Source organism: Lissotriton helveticus, chromosome 3_2 (assembly GCF_964261635.1).
Source record: "Lissotriton helveticus chromosome 3_2, aLisHel1.1, whole genome shotgun sequence".
Classification (NCBI taxonomy): domain Eukaryota; kingdom Metazoa; phylum Chordata; class Amphibia; order Caudata; family Salamandridae; genus Lissotriton; species Lissotriton helveticus.
Window position 1 is genome coordinate 449,547,301 of NC_136062.1, and position 19,076 is coordinate 449,566,376.

The 19,076-nt window shown below is 50.2% G+C and overlaps 1 protein-coding gene across 1 annotated transcript in view; it reads right to left on the reverse strand.

Moving 5' to 3' along the window:
* Positions 1–2,075: 2,075 nt before the first annotated feature.
* Positions 2,076–19,076, reverse strand: part of EXT2 (exostosin glycosyltransferase 2) — a 305,577-nt gene continuing 288,576 nt past the window's right edge. The window contains exons 13-15 of the mRNA XM_078684358.1: positions 10,830–10,912; positions 2,981–3,420; positions 2,076–2,899 (exon numbers count right to left, since the gene is read on the reverse strand). Of these exons, the coding sequence (XP_078540484.1) occupies positions 3,282–3,420; positions 10,830–10,912 (222 nt within the window). The 3' untranslated portion in view covers positions 2,076–2,899; positions 2,981–3,281. The remainder of the gene's footprint in view (positions 2,900–2,980; positions 3,421–10,829; positions 10,913–19,076) is intronic.

Here is a 19,076-nt window from a genome sequence, read left to right on the forward strand (position 1 = left end):
GGAGAGAAATCCCCCGAAAAGACCCAGAACCGGGTGGCGATAGTGAAGAAAGCACCTTTTTTAATGCGATTTACAAGAGACTAACTGTATGACTCACTTAATTTATCAGTAGTTTACAAAATAACAGAGATACATGACAGGTAATGTCTCCGAAAACGAGACACTCACCAAAAAAAAAAAGAAATCAAAATGCTAATGAACAGGCAAAATGTATAAAAGAGTAGATCAATTTAATTGAAACATTTACATATAAAACCCGGGCCAGTGGCTAAACTATACCAGCGGAAATGTACGTGGACTTTTGTTTATGTCGAGTGCAGTGGACGGACATACGCTTGGCACCTATCATATAAGCACTTTCCATGCAGGAAACCACTGCCTAGAGCTTAATACTGGGCACCAGGCTGCCAACTCTCTACGTTGGTAAATAAGTGAACTGAGGCATGCAGATGAACTGATGTGCCCAAGATCACACTTTCAGGCACATGCATCAATGTTGGCTTTTGCGATTCCTTAATTGCGATTTTTAAGGAGTCGCAATTAAGGAATCGCAAAAGCCTATGTATGTAGAAAATGCTTAAAAATAGCGATTTTTAAACTTTCCTTAAATGTGACTCGCAAACTGCGAATCGCAATTAAGGAATACCTCCCCATTCATTCCTATGGGCCTAAAGGCCCATAGGAATGAATGGGAAGACATTCTCAATTTGCGATTCTCAATTAGAGAATCACAAATTGAGAATGCAATTTCAAGGGTGCAGGGTGTCAAAAGGACACCCTGTTGCACCCCTGTGCACATATGTTGCGCACACACATACCCTAAGGGCATGTGTGTGTGCAACATGAAACTTTGTAAAATGCACAAAAGTGCATTTTTCAAAGTTTTTGCAAATTAACATGAAGTTCAACTTCATGGTAATTTGCTCCACCTATTTGCGAAATCACAGATTTTTTAACTTTAATGCATTGCATTTAAGGAATCGCAAAATGGGATTCCCTAAATGCAATCGCAATTTGAGAACTCGCAATTAATTTGGAATTCTCAAATTGCGAGGGCCTTGACCATTGATAGCTAATTTTGCGATCGCAAACGGCCGATTTTTTCGATTCGCTCCGTTTGCGAGCACAAAAGGCTTTGATGCATGTGCCTTTTTGTGAAGTGGAATGCAAAGGTAATCTGTAGATGACAATTTAGCCACGCAAGACGTGTGCTGCATCCGTCCATTTTAAGAGGTCACCGGTAGATGACTGCACCTGACTAGGGACAAGACAAGCAAGCCACTGTGGCTGACCAGTAACTGAAAGCATGACATTAAATAAATGAAAGACTGGCTCTGGAAAGGTGAACCAAGTCCACGATAAGTGACCGGACACGTTCACACAGGCGCAGGGCAGGCCAGAGCACCCAGACCATAGGCATGCTCAGGGGTCCCTTGGTGGCAGTTCATGGGCAATGCATGCTTTTACCTACCGAGCAACTGTAGGTAAACAGGAGGCATGTAAAAACAAAGGAACCTTCCAGGAGTGGTTTCAGCAGCACCGAGCTGGGGCAGGGTACCAGTCTTAACCTCTTCGCTGCGGGGGTTATTCCCCCGCTATGCTGGGGGGCACGCACAGCGCCCCCATGCTCATGACGAGCTCAGCACGTCATGAGCTACGGCGCTCATGACGAGCTGAGCTCGTCACAGGTGTATTGACTCCCGTGGAACGCTCAGCACAGCAGGGGAATTCTCCCCGCACCTGAGCGTTCCACGGGCCATGACGAGCTGAGCTCGTCATGAGCACCGGAGCGCCGTGGCTCATGACTAGCTCAGCTCGTCATGAGCGTCGAAGGAGTTAAGAGCACACACTTCCACTAGGCATCTGTGTAGGGGACCCGGTGCAGGGTAACCATCTCAGAAGCACACACCACCACCACACAGATGCCTCATCGAAGCGTATTTACGAGTAAAGTTGTCGGTAAGCAAAATACCTTCTTTGCTGAATCTTTTCAGTATTTGTATCAGCGAAGGGAGGGTCTCACTTTCTCTATGCTAATGGTGTAGGAGGCACCCGCCTTAGACAGGCACTAGATATACTAAATCATGACACATTTTAATAAGATCCTTACATCAGAAGCAGAAAGGTCACATGGTTAGCTAAAAAAAAATTCTGTCCAATCGAGAACACATACATTTGCACACTCTGGCTTCATCGGGCACATGCCGCCAGGTTACGACTTCGCTCCCAATATGGACACTGGGGAAATTCACGAGACTTAATGATCTAAAAACAAAAGTGGCACTGCGCCAGAGGGCCTATTCTGAGCCATGCCAACGGTGATTATCCCAAAACTAAAAACAGAGCGTGGGTCGGACGTTCATGATGTGATATTCCAGTGCCCATTGGATCTCAGAGGTGTCGTCGGAGCGAAAGAAGATGTGTCCTGGATAAGCTCACAACACAAATAGCACAGGGATGACTTGCAAGGCATCCCACAAATGGTGTCCAGCACTGCCAGAAAAACCTGTGCTTGCAAAGCTCGCACTTGAGGAACATGGTTTGTTAGACGTCCGTGCTTCCGGTCATGTGGTCCATATCGAAGTGAGACCGCAGAGCAGTCACAATATCTTACTGTACTGAATTAGAATGGTCACAGACCGGATCCTGTGGTGAAGGAGACATTGAGTCCATGTGTTGGGGAGAGGCTGCAGAGTTCTTGATCACTTACCGGACAGTGTGCAGGAGCACACACCGGATCCCGTGGTGAAGGGACCCGTTGGGTCCATGTCTTGGGGAGAGATTGCAGAGGTCTTGATCACTTACCGGACAGTGTGCAGGAGCACACACCGTATCCTGTGGTGAAGGGGCCAGGTGGATCCATGTCTTGGGGAGAGATAGAAGAGTTCTGGATCACTTACTGGACAATGTGCAGGAGCACAGACTGGATCCCGTGATGAAGGGACCAGTTGGATCCATGTCTTGCAAAGTTCTTGATCACTAACTGGACCGGGTGCAGGAGCACAGACCGGATCCCGTGGTGAAGGGGCCCATTGGATCCGTGTCTTGCAGAGATAATGAAAAGCGGTCACTATCTCTTACTGGACAACGAGGACGAGCACGGGCCGGATCCCACGGTAAAGAGGCCCGTTGAGTTCATGTCCTGCAGGCTGAGATTGCGGAGAGGAAGTCACTAAAAATCAGTCAAGAGCCTGAATTGGTCCAGGAAGAATCTCTTTGACTCTCTACAAAGTCCTATGCAAACCCCAAAAAGCATGTCAACTCTGGAACCACGGGAGGGGTCACAAGCTGCCGATGTTTGGAAAACTCTTGAGCTTTTCGGGGAAGTCGTCCTTGTAGAGCACCGGGTCGGCCCGGTGTTCCACTACCTTCAGAGGCATGGTGCCGAAGACGGATGCAAATTTGTTGATGCACTCGGACCTGGGGGAGAAGAAAACAATCATTAAATGTGAGCATTACTCAGACGAATATCACTCTCCTAATAGTAACGTCACTCCAGTTAGTCAATTCAAACAAAGCGCAGGAGGCTTAGAGTGGAGAATCATTCCACAGTTGCTCGGGTCATGATGTGGGCATGCGGCCAGTGCAGCACATGGGTGTGGTGTGGATCTCAGCAGGGGCATAGCTTCCACAGACAGCCTCTCTCCACCCCCATCCCCTGAATTAAACCCATATTTCTGGCACTGTGCAAGTCTATTAAGGGGGTAATGTCAGCTCAAGCCTCCCCAAATACCACAACAAGGCACTGGTAGCAGCAAATAAGGCTATTGAAAGCAATTCACCATCTAGCGCCTTCTAGTGCCAAGTTGGACATTAACAGTGGAATTTAATTTGTGAATAGTTTTGAAAAGGCGTGAGCTGGAGGATGAGGGAGGCTGAGCGCGACACCCTCTGGAGTGCGCTGAACAGGTGATGGTCGCCCCGGGCTACGACAGGGCAAGAGATCAGAGCTAGCTCCAGCAACATGCATCAAAGTCACAGGATCTTGTTAATTAACTCTTCATTAATTTTGTTAATTGGAAGGCACAGCAGCAATCATGACACCTTGCAGCCACTTCTGAGCTCTGAGACATACGGGCATCCGTACAAAGCAATCCAGAATAGCATGTGCCCTGAGCAGCAGAGCTGGCTGTACACTGCGCGTGTAGGGTTAGCACTGGTGGGGGGAGGGGGTAGGGGCAAGTGGGTGGGGCGATGGGGGCTGCAGAAGCAACAGTGTGGCTGTTCCTAAATCGCGCGTATCTGAAGTGAGATCTTCTTGGATATAACAATATTTCAAATTTAGGCTTTCTTTGCAACAACAGCAGCAGCCTCTCTGACGGTTTTAGAGGTGCATTACAGAGCCAAGGCAGGGCCTTGCATTAACTTATTGATTTATTTATTGCACAATTTTTTATAGTGCCACTCTACAGAGCTGGGTGTCACTCCACTCTACAAAATAGAAGGAACAATCTCTTTACAGAGAACAGGAAAACTCTGGAAACTAAGATCCACAGAGAGCAGATTATCCTCAGGTGGAGACTACAAAAAATACCAAAACTGACAAAGTATGGAAGGAGTGAGAAGGAAAAGCGTAGTGGGGAGAGACAGTGAATTATTGAAAGGAATATCAAGGTTGGGAGACACATTTGGGATGGGAAGAGTATTAAGGAGCAAGATCTGAGGGAAAGAGGGTTAAAAGGACCGGCAGCAGAGCAGGAAGGGAAGTAAAAGTGTGGGGGAACAGGAAGGGGGAACAGGAAGGGTGGAGCAGAAGGGGGCGGGCGTGGTGAAGGGCTGCCCTGAAGAAGGATTGAGCAGCGACCCGGTGCAATCCGAAATTCCCTGATTGGAGCCTGGAATTCTCTCTGCTCCTTAGGTTCCTACCTCCACTTGAGATTTTTAAACACGAGGACCCTTAAGCTTGTTTTTGGCAGTGAATGGCTTTGTAGGTGATACAGCCAAGCTTACATTTAATCCTGCTTCATCTGGGATTCCGCATAGCTTACAAAAGCCTGGAATGATATTGACAAGTTTCTATGTGCCTCCCCGTAGACACCTGTAAGGACGGTGTCCTAGCCAATCACAATGCTGCCATTGCAGCATTGTGATTGGCATAGGGGAAGAGAGGGAAGCTGCCTGCTTCCTGTGAGTAGAGACACTACACAAAAGCCCGGGATCGAATGCAACTTTTTATTTTATTTGAATTTTTATTAAATTAAGCCCCCACCGCCTCCCCTGCGCCCCACACCCACCCGCGATTTATGCTGGCGTGACTGGTCCAAACAATTATTTGGCAAAGTACTGATTGAAAATAATTTTATACGTCACTATGATCCATTCAGCTACAGTCCGATGCGCAGGAGCTGGTCAGGTCTAACTTGAATAGGTCCGTTCTACCTTTGAGTGGTCCCTTCTTACTTTTGTGCGGTCCCTTCTACTTTTGTGCGGTCCCTTCTACCTTTGTGTGGTCCCTTCTACCTTTGAGTGGTCCCCTATACTTTTGTGCGTTTCCTTCTACCTTTGTGCGGTCCCTTCTACCTTTGTGTGGTCCCTTTCACCTTTGTGCGGTCTCTTTTACCTTTGTGCGGTCCCTTCTACCTCTGTGCGGTCCCTTCTACCTCTGTGCGTCCCTTCTACCTCTGTGCGGTCCCTTCTACCTTTGTGCGGTCCCTTCTACCTTTGCGCGGTCCCTTCTACCTTTGTGCGGTTCCTTCTACCTTTGTGCGGTCCCTTCTTCCAACATTTGGCGTAGAGCAGAGCTCACTCTCTGAACCCAGCCACACCAATCACTCACTGACTTTATCTTGCCTTTGACCCTGTACAGTGCTCGGCTACCATTTGTCAACGTTCACGCTACACAAATACCGCAAACTGAACTCAAAACAAACCTTTGTTTAGCTCCTTCAATTTGAGTATGAGCCTTTGAGTACTTACCACTTGTCTTACAGGGCACCTTGTGACTTCTTCCATAACAGGCACCTTACTGTGCTGTCCTGAAACATTTTTATTACACTTAATACAGAAGATGATGTAGTACAGCGCTTGTTTTACATTGGGTTCCAGGCCACCCTTTGGGAGTTTAAAATGGACGAACAAGGTTTTGATCTTAATTATTTCTATATGAAAGGTGCTGGGGGATGGGCATGGGTTCAGAAGACATTGTCTAAGCACGGTCAGCCCTGTTGCTGCACATACGCATGAGATGTTGACGAAAAGTCCAACACCAGATGCACTGCCATGTAGATACCCACCCTTTTATTTAAGAGAAAACGAGGTGCGTGGGAGCACTTAGGTTTTTAATGCTCTGCAGAAATCAAGATGGTTGTAAATTATTCTCATATCACCAGGGTGCGAGTTCCAGCTCACTACTGTTTGAACTGAGGAGTTGACACCGGAGCGTGTTTTTGAAGGAAGCCATGATCAAGCATGGAGCCGACCTAGACGCAAGAGCTCTAGTCTGGTGGTACCTGTGGAATAACTTTCCGCCAAGCTCGAGACAGGTTTAGAGTTCACTGTTAAACTAAAAGTACTCCTATTTCTGGAGGAAACATACAATAAGGAATATAATCTACTGTCTACATTTCCTGGAGAAAGAAACAACTTTCATTAATTTCACTATTTTTATTAATTCACCTATTGCAGTTTTTAATCCTCCACAGGCATCACTTCGCTCAGACCAAAGCCCTGTTTTAGAACTCTAGGTAAGTGAAGGCCCTTCAATTTGTTGATAAAATTACAAATACAGAGGCAAATCCACCTGTTTAATTCTTCCACCATATGGGTAGTGTGGTGAAATCAAGCCAGTAAATTCTACTCCTTATTTCATGTTTCCTCCAGGAATAGGAGGACTTCCAGTTATCAGTAACCTCTAAGCCAGGCACAAGTCTCGAGTTTGGCTGAAGTGACTGAACTGTGAAGAAGGCGGTTTCTTTCAGTTGCCTTTGAGAGATGTACCTGCCCAGGGTGCTGTGTGCGCTCTGCTCCACTTGTCTTCCACCTCCCCTTACCCTGCTGGGTCACTTTTGCACACAACAAAAAGAACACAAGTTAATACTTTTCAGCGTGCTGCCCAATGCATATTGCTTAAATGCATAAAAAATGATAGTTAGTGCAATATAATTGCAACTAAAAGACAATACACTATATATTTAAAGGAGAGGCTAACTGGGATTTCATGATAAACATAACCAAAATACAATTTCATTCTCAGCTTCTTCAAGAGTGGTTGTAACAGTCTCTACTGCATGTGATAACTAGTTTAGTTAGGGAATGTTCCCAAACAACAAATGCAGACTTTGCTGAAAACTATTGTCAAATTAACTTTTAACCGGCATCGTTTTGAGAGTATGTTTTTTTTTAGCCAAGTTCGAATTAAGTGCACTAGTAGAAGAAAACGGCATGGTGTCTGGGGAAGCATGTCCTGCTGAAGGCTTTTTTAAATCTAGACAAAGCGCAACCATTTCTAGATTTCATACACTTTGCCCATAACAAACAAAACAAGCATTGCAAATGCAATAGGTCTCGCATTAGAAAAGTTGGAGTTATTGGTCTTGTAAATGACATATTTTATTTATTTGTTGGTTTTTAAAATTGCTAAATTGATGGCTTTGTCATTTACAATGCCAATAGTTATAACTTTCGCGAATGTGACACCTATAGCATTTGGAATGCAACATGTTTTGTATTTACGTGACTTAGATGGCAGCTCTGGTCGTTAGGCCACATCTCTAGAGAGCAGGAGAGTGCAGCAGGGGAGAGAAGCACAGCAATGCAATAGGTCTCGCATTAGGAAAGTTTTAGCTATTGGTATTGTAAAGGACACATTTTTTATTTATGTGCTTGTTTTGAAAATAGCGAAATTAATAGCTTTGTTATTTACAATGCCAATAGTTTTATCTTTCGCAAATGTGACACCTATTGTAACACAATATGTGTTGTGAGGGTGGGTGAGGGTGAGGGGTTGAGGGTGAGGGGTTGAGGGTGAGTGAGGGTGAGGGGTTGAGGGTGAGTGAGGGTGAGGGGTTGAGGGTGAGTGAGGGTGAGTGAGGGTGAGGGGTTGAGGGTGAGTGAGGGTGAGAGGGTGAGGGTGAGTGAGGGTGAGTGAGGGTGAGGGGTTGAGGGTGAGTGAGGGTGAGGGGTTGAGGGTGAGTGAGGGTGAGGGTGAGGGGTTGAGGGTGAGTGAGGGTGAGGGTGGGTGAGGGTGAGGGGTTGAGGGTGAGTGAGGGTGAGTGAGGGTGAGGGGTTGAGGGTGAGTGAGAGTGAGGGTGAGTGAGGGGTTGAGGTTGAGGGGTTGAGGGTGAGTGAGGGTGAGGGTGAGGGGTTGAGGGTGAGTGAGGGTGAGGGGTTGAGGGTGAGTGAGGGTGAGGGTGAGTGAGGGTGAGGGGTTGAGGGTGAGGGTGAGTGAGGGTGAGTGAGGGTGAGTGAGGGTGAGGTTGAGTGAGGGTGAGTGAGGGTGAGGGTGAGTGAGGGTGAGGGGTTGAGGGTGAGTGAGGGTGAGGGTGAGTGAGGGTGAGGGGTTGAGGGTGAGTGATGGTGAGGGGTTGAGGGTGAGTGAGGGTGAGGGGTTGAGGGTGAGTGAGGGTGAGTGAGGGTGAGGGGTTGAGGGTGAGGGGTTGAGGGTGAGTGAGGGTGAGGGTGAGGGGTTGAGGGTGAGTGAGGGCGAGGGGTTGAGGGTGGGTGAGGGGTTGAGGGTGAGTGAGGGTGAGGGGTTGAGGGTGAGTGAGGGTGAGGGTGAGTGAGGGTGAGTGAGGGTGAGTGAGGGTGAGGGTGAGTGAGGGTGAGGGGTTGAGGGTGAGTGAGGGTGAGGGGTTGAGGGTGAGTGAGGGTGAGGGGTTGAGGGTGAGTGAGGGTGAGTGAGGGTGAGTGAGGGGTTGGGGGTGAGGGGTTGAGGGTGAGTGAGGGTGAGGGGTTGAGGGTGAGTGAGGGTGAGGGGTTGAGGGTGGGTGAGGGTGAGGGTGGGTGAGGGTGAGTGAGGGTGAGGGGTTGAGGGTCAGTGAGGGTGAGTGAGGGTGAGGGGTTGAGGGTGAGTGAGGGTGAGGGTGAGTGAGGGTGAGGGTGAGTGAGGGTGAGGGTGAGAGGGTGGGTGAGGGTGAGTGAGGGTGAGGGTGAGTGAGGGTGAGTGAGGGTGAGGGTGAGTGAGGGTGAGTGAGAGTGAGGGTGAGGGGTTGAGGGTGAGTGAGGGTGAGGGGTTGAGGGTGAGTGAGGGTGAGTGAGGGTGAGTGAGGGTGAGGGAGGGTGAGGGAGGGTGAGGGTGAGGGGTTGAGGGTGAGTGAGGGTGAGGGTGAGGGGTTGAGGGTGAGTGAGGGTGAGGGTGAGTGAGGGTGAGTGAGGGTAGGGGTTGAGGGTGAGTGAGGGTGAGTGAGAGTGAGGGTGAGTGAGGGGTTGAGGGTGAGGGGTTGAGGGTGAGTGAGGGTGGATGTGGTGGTGGATGTGGTGGTGGATGTGGTGGTGGATGCGGTGGTGGTGGATGTGGAGGTGGATGTGGTGGTGGATGTGGTGGTGGATGTGGTGGATGTGGGGTGATTGCGGCTTGCAAGCGTATTCCGCTCACGTTATGCAGTTTCAAACATGATTGCCACTATTACTCTCAAATTCACTTGGCAGCAAACTGGTGAACTAATTAAAAGAAAGTCGTATTCAGCGTTATGGCCGGTACTTTATTCCAGCAAAGTGGCAAGCCAGTACACACCAATGAGCTAGTAAAGCTAAAAACACACCACATGGCACAATTGCTGGCTGAGCGAGCAGAAGTAAGCCAAACAGCTTTCCCGTAGCTAAGTAGAGCTGAGCTCTTTTTGTAGCAGCACGCATAAGAAAAGTCCCGTATTTTCACCAAAACACTCTCTGATAATGATCAGCCGAATTCAGAAGGCTTCCTGCCCTCATATATTCCCAAGAGAGCAGTAATCTTATAAGGAAATGCTGTCATCACACCTAAAGCTACGGATGAGGAGAGCTTGCTGGAAGACATTCAATTAATGAAAAGAAAAAAAAGAAAAGGAGACACGGCCGGCCGGCCGTGAACTGAAAGCACGGCCGGCCGGCCGTGAAAAAGCCTTTGATGCCGCAGGGGGTAATTAGGGGAGGAGAATGGCTGGGCTGATGCACAGCGCCAAGCCTTTGATGCAGCAGGGGGCGGAGCGGGAAGAGCTGCTGGCGGCACTTAGCTGACGATTGGATGCTGTGCACGCGCATTTTAACTAATTGCGCTTGCGTATTGAGTTAAAAGTGCACATGCACTTCATCAAATCGCCAGTGAATCGCCAGTGTAGGTAAGCTTTGTTTAAGCCCCCATAGTCTCGCTCTGCTCAATGCGCATGCGCATTGACAGGCGAGACCTAAAAAGGTGCTGTATGTTTCTCTTCTGAAAGAAACTATCTTACGAATCAGAAAAAATATTTAAATGGCTCCACACATACATACTGTCTGACATCAGACACATTATGGAATCTTTTTGTTAAACCAATTTCACGTCAGGCTTTGATGTAATCAAAACCATTGGGGAAAATGCCAGAGTGTAATGGGGTGAACCCACCCGCAATGGAAGCCGCACCCACAGGACAGTTGGCCCAATAAGGCCCGACGCACGCCCCATGGCTCCGCACACTGTTGCTAAAAATACAGTCAAGCAGCGCCCCACCTGTGTGTCCCAAGACGAACCCCCGTTGTTTTATTTGAGAGTCCAGCAACCAAAGACCTGTTCCATCAAAGGGTGACTCCAGCGCATTACGCGCCGGGGGCAGGCAGGGTAGTTGATTCAGGCTATATTACCGCTACATCATCCAGCGCGACGCTTGGAAAGCCGCGGCATGGCATACTGTCCTTGTTTGACCAGCCAAAGGACTTACCTTTCTACCATGTGTGTCTGGTCCAGTGAGAGCCCGTCTATGGCCGTACATTCAGGGCACTTGAATTTCTTTCGTGGCGTCACCTGGGAGGATCGAAAGACAAAATAGTTCATTACAAGAACATCAAACAAGGGGAACACTGACTTCTTACTCCGACATGTAACCCACCCTTCTGATAGTGTGGATGTCTCGTGGAGTCTTTCAAAGGGTCTTAAATAAACAAACATCCCAACTCAGACCAAAATTAACAGTTTCATCTCATGGTCCAGCCCCTACCTGAGCAGCACAGAAACTGCTTTCCGAAGATTCCCGCACAATGATTGGCTAGCTCTCAGGTTGGAATGCCCTAAGGTAGTTTACTTCCTTCCCGCTGTTTGGTTCAGAATTTTTAAGTCAGGGCTCAAACCCTCCTCCCCTCCCAGCCCAATCATCCACACTCTAGTCGGAAAACGTGTTCCATTGATTAGATCTTACAGAGCAAGGTCACCTGGTTCATACCAGATAGCCCAGACCTCAAGGGGAAGGGACTTATAGGACACACAAAACCGCCCTAAGTAAAGTCATGTCTGTTATGGCACCATCACCCTCTCGACTCACTTTTGAGCTGACCGGGCCAGGTCAGCCCTCTCGGCTCAGATACCGTCTGATGGGGTCACCACTTTTACAGCTCTTTGGGTCACATTCTTGAGGCTGGGTGATTTATCTAAGCTTTGACTAGCCTAACTGGGATTCATTCTTGTCGTCGTCTAGAACCCACTGACCGGGGACCCACTCGCACAGTTCAGTGCCCGTTGTGATGAAGCCTAAGTTCATACCAAGGTCGTGAATGATGCCACCGTGGGCCTGGCCAGCTACCTCTCACGCGGAAGAGACCGGCTGCCCTGGCCAACATGCTCAAGTTTCCGAGCCCTCAAGAGGGCGAAGGCTCATGTGCCTTTCAGTCCCCCATCATGGTATTGACAAGGGAGATTCACCCCTTTCATGGCAGGGTCATTCGACTGCTGGCTGGGACACCGCTCCTCTGGCTCAGCCGGGACATGGTCAAGCACACCCGACTCAGAACCGACATGGTCATCGTTTCTTCGGCACACCCCTATCCTGGCAGGGTCAGCCCTTGACGGCTGATAGACCTTGTAGGGACACGTCTCATTCAGCTCACACATACCACAGATAACATCACCCCCTCAGAACTCACACCCAGTTGGGTCACCTCTGCTGCAGCCAATCATCAGCCCATCATGTTCACCGCTTCCTGGCTAGGGAGACATGCAACAAACACAGACGTAGGACTACAGTTTGTATCGACCAAGGGTCAATGAATGAGTTAAGACTTAACTATCAGCATTAATCAACACTGGTGCTGCCTTAACCCTTTCCGTGCTGATGACGGAACCGCTCCGTCATCAGCCACGGTGGCGCTGTGCTGATGACGGAGCGGTTCCGTCATGGCCCGCCCGACGCACCTGCGCGGCGCATTCTATTAAGCGCGTGGGGCCATGACGGAAACGCTCCGTCATGAGAACATCTCAATCGCGGTTGGTGACGGAGCGGTTCCGTCACCAGCATGGGCATGCCGCGCGGCCCCCCCGCCCCCTCAGCGCTGCGGCGGAATAGCCACCGCTGCGATGCGGTTAAGAAGAGTTAAACTTGACATGTACTCACAGTATCTGCTGCATTAGGTGCAGCGCATGAGAACCTTCCGTCATCTGCAATCAGGCCACAATCTCTTAAAACCAAGAAGTGTTAAATCTATTGGAGTTTGCGGGAGAGACGCTTAACACCCGTGACTCTGCCGCCAGATGCGTGACGCCTGGCCGGCCTGCGCCGTCTCACGCTCCTGCGGGCAGGGCACTCGGGCACGCTGCTGCCCAAGGCGGCCTGGCTCCTGCTCCCGGGGCTCCCCGTGGAAGCAGCGGCGCTGACAGCGACTAATCTCTCTTTAATGACTTTTCACAGCCGAGCTCCTGTGTAAACAACATTCGTCTTGGCGCCCGAAGGCGATGAAATAAACTTCCCACCCCTCGGGCTCCCGAAGCAAGCAAACCCGGCCTCGGCGCCCCTGGCATCCGAGAGCCGGGGATTGAGCAGCGGGGCCAGGCCGGTGGGAAGCGTGGCGTGAGGGCGCTGCCCGATGCAACTCTGTGTGCCCAGCAGCACGGCAAGGGCGGGAGCTGGTCTGTAAACCCCTCTAAAGCGGCGCTGGAAGCCTCACTCACTCACGCACCAAACCAGCAGCGCACAAGGCCTCAGCCGTGCAAGCTTCCAACATGCAAACCGGTAAAGCAGGCACAGAAGCAATGCACGCCTCACACACGCACCTTACCGGCACCAAACAGCCAGCAAAGGTGCGAGCTTCTAACATACAAACAGATGAAGCAGGCACAGAAGCAATGCAAGCTTCCTTCACACACCTAACTAGCATCGTACAGGCAGCAGCTTGTGGGAGCTCCCAACATACAAACAAGAAAGCAGGCACAAAGGCATTGCAAGCCTCCCTCACATACCTTACCAGCACTGTACAGGTAGCAGACGTGCAAGCCTTCTTAACACACCTAACCAGCACAGTGGAAGCAACCAACACAAGCAAGCAGATAAAGCATGCACAGAAGAAATGCAAGTCTTATCCACACACCTAACCAGCACAGTACAGGCAACAGCCGTGCAAGCTTTCAATACATAAACATGTAAAGTAGGCACTGAAGTAATTCACGCTCCCTTACACACCTTACCAGCACAGGCAACAGCTGTGCAAGCTTTCTACACACACAAGCAGGAAATACACACACTGACGTAAAGCAAGCCTACCTCAGCTTACAAGTATAGCACAGGCAGCAGATGTGCAAGCTTCCAACAAACACAAGCCGGCAAGGCACACACAGAAGCGAGGCACGCCTGCCTCACACACAACCTGTGCTACACTGGCAGCAGATGTGCAAGCTTCCAACAAACACAAGCCGGCAAGGCGCACACAGAAGCGAGGCACGCCTGCCTCACACACAACCTGTGCTACACTGGCAGCAGATGTGCAAGCTTCCAACATACACAAGCCGGCAAGGCACGCACAGAAGCGAGGCAAGCCTGCCTCACACACAACCTGTGCTACACTGGCAGCAGATGTGCAAGCTTCCAACATACACAAGCCGGCAAGGCACGCACAGAAGCGAGGCAAGCCTGCCTCACACACAACCTGTGCTACACTGGCAGCAGATGTGCAAGATTCCAACATACACAAGCCGGCAAGGCACGCACAGAAGCGAGGCAGGCCTGCCTCACACACAACCTGTGCTACACTGGCAGCAGATGTGCAAGCTTCCAACATACACAAGCCGGCAAGGCACGCACAGAAGCGAGGCACGCCTGCCTCACACACAACCTGTGCTACACTGGCAGCAGATGTGCAAGCTTCCAACATACACAAGCCGGCAAGGCACGCACAGAAGCGAGGCACGCCTGCCTCACACACAACCTGTGCTACACTGGCAGCAGATGTGCAAGCTTCCAACAAACACAAGCCGGCAAGGCACGCACAGAAGCGAGGCACGCCTGCCTCACACACAACCTGTGCTACACTGGCAGCAGATGTGCAAGCTTCCAACATACACAAGCCGGCAAGGCACGCACAGAAGCGAGGCAAGCCTGCCTCACACACAACCTGTGCTACACTGGCAGCAGATGTGCAAGCTTCCAACATACACAAGCCGGCAAGGCACGCACAGAAGCGAGGCACGCCTGCCTCACACACAACCTGTGCTACACTGGCAGCAGATGTGCAAGCTTCCAACATACACAAGCCGGCAAGGCACGCACAGAAGCGAGGCAAGCCTGCCTGCCACACAACCTGTGCTACACTGGCAGCAGATGTGCAAGCTTCCAACATACACAAGCCGGCAAGGCACGCACAGAAGCGAGGCAAGCCTGCCTCACACACAACCTGTGCTACACTGGCAGCAGATGTGCAAGCTTCCAACATACACAAGCCGGCAAGGCACGCACAGAAGCGAGGCAAGCCTGCCTCACACACAACCTGTGCTACACTGGCAGCAGATGTGCAAGCTTCCAACATACACAAGCCGGCAAGGCACGCACAGAAGCGAGGCACGCCTGCCTCACACACAACCTGTGCTACACTGGCAGCAGATGTGCAAGCTTCCAACATATACAAGCCGGCAAGGCACGCACAGAAGCGAGGCACGCCTGCCTCACACACAACCTGTGCTACACTGGCAGCAGATGTGCAAGCTTCCAACAAACACAAGCCGGCAAGGCACGCACAGAAGCGAGGCACGCCTGCCTCACACACAACCTGTGCTACACTGGCAGCAGATGTGCAAGCTTCCAACATACACAAGCCGGCAAGGCACGCACAGAAGCGAGGCAAGCCTGCCTCACACACAACCTGTGCTACACTGGCAGCAGATGTGCAAGCTTCCAACATACACAAGCCGGCAAGGCACGCACAGAAGAGAGGCAAGCCTTCCTCACACACGTAACCAGTGCCACATAGGCAGTAGCCGTGCAAGCTTCTAAACACACATAAACAGGAAGGGTACATACGGAAGTAATACAAGGCTCCTTCACACACCTTACCAGTACAGTACAGACACCACCAGTGAAAGTTTACCACCGATACAGGTAAAGTAAGCAATGCAAGCCTCCCTCACACACCTTACCAGTATAGTACAGGCAGGAGCTGTGCAAGCTTCCAACACACACAAGCCGGCAAAGCACGCATAGAAGCGAGGCAAGCCTTCCTCACACACCTAACCAGTGCCACACAGGCAGTAGCCGTACAAGCTTCCAAACACACATCCCAATAAGGCGCACAGGGAAGTAATGCAAGCCTCACTTGCATTACCAGTACAGTGAGCAGAGGTGCAAGCTTCCAACACATACAAGCAGGTAAAGCACGCACTGCAGCAATGCAACCCTCCCTCATACACTTAACCAGTACAGTGCAGTACAGAAAGCAGTGATGCAGACTTTCAACATACGTTAGCAGGTAAAGCATGCGCGGCAGCAAAGCAGGTCACCCTCACACAGCTAACCAGCACAGGCAGCAGCGGTGGAAGCTTACAACACACACACAAACAGGTACAGCTCCCACGGAAGAATGCTAGCTTCTATCACAGGCTAAAACCGGTGTAGTAAGACAGAAGCAGTGCAGGCTTCCAACACCAAGAACAAGGAGGAGGCAGCAGCACAGCGAGGCTGCGTCACCAACACACAATAGCTGCAGCTCTTTAGCAGTAATGCAAGCCTCGGTTTGATAACAAAATAGTACAGCACAGACAGTGGCTGTGCAAGCTTCCATCAGAGATACACAGCATAAATGAAACCAACAACAGCACGGACAACGGTGGTGCAGGCACCACACTTGCACAGCACACACAGCAGTGATGGAAGCCTCTCACACAGTGAACTAGCACAGGACTGACTGAAAAATGCAAGAGTACCCCCTCCCCTACACATACGGAGAACAGTAGTGCAACTCCCAAAACATGCACAACAGATACAGCAGGAGTTTAAGCATCTCTTTGGTGACCCTCACAGAACATGTATAGCATGACAGCAACAACCACAGCAGTATACACTACAGAGAAACACAAAACACAGCTCCCCGCCACCCCCCACAACAGGCAGAGCACAGGTAGCACCAATGCAAACAACCCCCACCACACCAGGCAGAGCACAGGTAACAATAGTGAAAGCATCCTTCACACACAGAAATATGTTTCACGCAGGAGTGAAAAACACTCTCATACACACCAAGAACATGGACAGCAGCTTTGCAAGATGGACCTACAGGATGGGCAGCTGCTCTTCAAAAAAAAAAAACGCACACACGCGCACACAGCACATAGAGAGAGCACATCACCCCTGCCCCATGCACAGAGATGAGTATACAGAAGTAGAGCAAGCAGACGGGTAGTACTAGCTTCCTGCACACACAAGGTAGGGCACACAGAGCAGAAACACAACCAGACAGGAGGACAGCACGGACAGCAGCAGTGCAAGCTTCCTTGGCACATAAAACACTAACAGCACATGCAGGAACGCTGCTACCTTCTTTCCCACTTAGAGAACAAGTACAGGCTGAGCACCAGCAGCGGCGCAGGCCTTTATTAAAACAAGATATAGGCCAAGACAGAAGCGGGGAAGATTCCCTCCACATACATACGACGTGTACCGCTGTGCAGCCGTTCGAAGAACAGAAACAACACAGAAACGAGTACTGCAGGCTTCTTTCACACAACTAGGTAGAGCTCAGGAAGCAGCAAGGCAAGCCCCGACCAGTAACCTCGCAGTCGCTTCAGCTAATGTAGATTACATCTCTTATCCCAGGACAGTGGACCTCAAGAACAGAACAGCCTTGACAAAATGGCTGCCTAGGGTGGAAGAGAGATTTGCCTTGACAAAATGGCCGCCTATGGTGGAAGAGAGATCTGCCTTGACAAAATGGCCGCCTATGGCGGAAGAGAGGTCTGGAGGGCTGTGGCCCCCCGTTCTACCCAGATAACCCCAAGGCTCAGATACAGGGCACCTCCATCCACCACCGCAGCGGCACGCGGCCACAGAGGGAACAGGGGCTGACGTGCTTGGGAATGAATGCACGGTGGGAACACGTTCAAAGAGGGGGCATTCCAAAGCATGTCTCCATCGGTCAAGGGATTCAGAAAGTTAATTAAAAAATGATCCCTCAATTATCATTCTACAGAGTGAATTTGTAATTAAGATTCCGGGTGTCAGCTGCTACCTGTGGAAAATGGCAGATTTATTTAAAGGACAGCTGGATGCGGCTAACTTTGGAAAGACACAACTGAAAACATTTAATGGTTTGAAGGTTTTATATGAAAGTTGAGTGCAATTAAACAGAAAAGTTACGACTTTCCATTAATGAAAATCAAAGAGCAGCGTCTATTGGTCACTCTTAATATATAAAGGATTCACTGTAGTAAAGGGGGACGTGGCGTATGGGGGAGACAAAGGAATGTTGGGCCAATGAGATGAACGCAGAGAGGACAAAATAGCACAGCACCTACAAAAAGATTATACTGGCACTAAAGGCAGCAGTGCGGCTTTCACGCTTCTATATAGGGCGATGTAAGAAAAGTAGGCCATCTTGGGGCAGTCATGAGCCTACACTACCAGTATCGGGCGAGAATGAAGCGCAAACACACACGAGCGATGGCAGAGCCTATAGAAAGACATTATTGTCAACACACAAGAAGCCACAGGGCTTACACATAGGACATCATAGAGTGACCTGTTGGGGCAATCCTCGCCATGCGATGTTGGGGCAGAATGCAGAACAAACACACAGAGGCGCAAAGGTACGGCCATGGAATAAACTACCTGCCAGGTACAATACTTGTGGGGCTTGAAACCTCTAGCTTAGCAGCTTGTATATTATTCCCCCATCTTGTGGTCTGGTCCAGAACCATCTTTTGAATCTAAACAATCATTCTATTTGGGGAGCAGTCGGAGCTAGTGAGACTCAAAATGACGTCGAGCCCCATCTGCTAGGTGATGTTAATGTGTAAAGAGCACTATCGCCTGCGAGGGTATCCAGGCGCGGAGCAGGTGTGGGCCCAGCCGTGCTTAGGTAGGTTGGTTAACTGAAAAGCTTGTTCCTCAGCTTCTTGCTGAATTCAATAAGAGAGAAAGAGGCTCGGGTGTGGGAGGGGAGGTCGTTCCACACTTTAATAGCAATACAAGACACCTCTTCTGACATTCTCCTAATCTGGTGTTGTGTATGCGCGGGAGGCTTGCAAGTAGGAGCACTGCAGACAGAGGTGTCCGGATGGTTGGTGAAAGGACATGAGACTGTTCAGATAGGTGGGACCTGAGTGGTGTAGTGCCTTGAATGTGTGGGTGGGGAGTTTGAATTGAACATGTTTGTGTATTGGGAGCCAGTGTAGTTCCCGGAGGTGTGGTCTATTGTAAGTTCTGAGTCGGAGGTTGTGGTTGAGTATGGCTGCCGAGTTCCGGATGGTCTGTTGTCTTCTAGTGAATTTCGTGGTGATCCCGGCGAAGAGGGTGTTCCATAGCCTAACTTCCTGGTGACCAGGGCGCGAGTGATAGTTTTTCTAGTGTTGCTTGGGAGCCATTTGTAGATCTTCCTCAGCATCTGCAGGGTGTGGGAGCAGATGCAGTGATGGCGCGGACTTCTACAGTCATGCCCAGCTTCGGATTCTTTTCTCTCCTGCTCATATACAGCGCATAAACAGACGGTTTATGTTTTTTTGT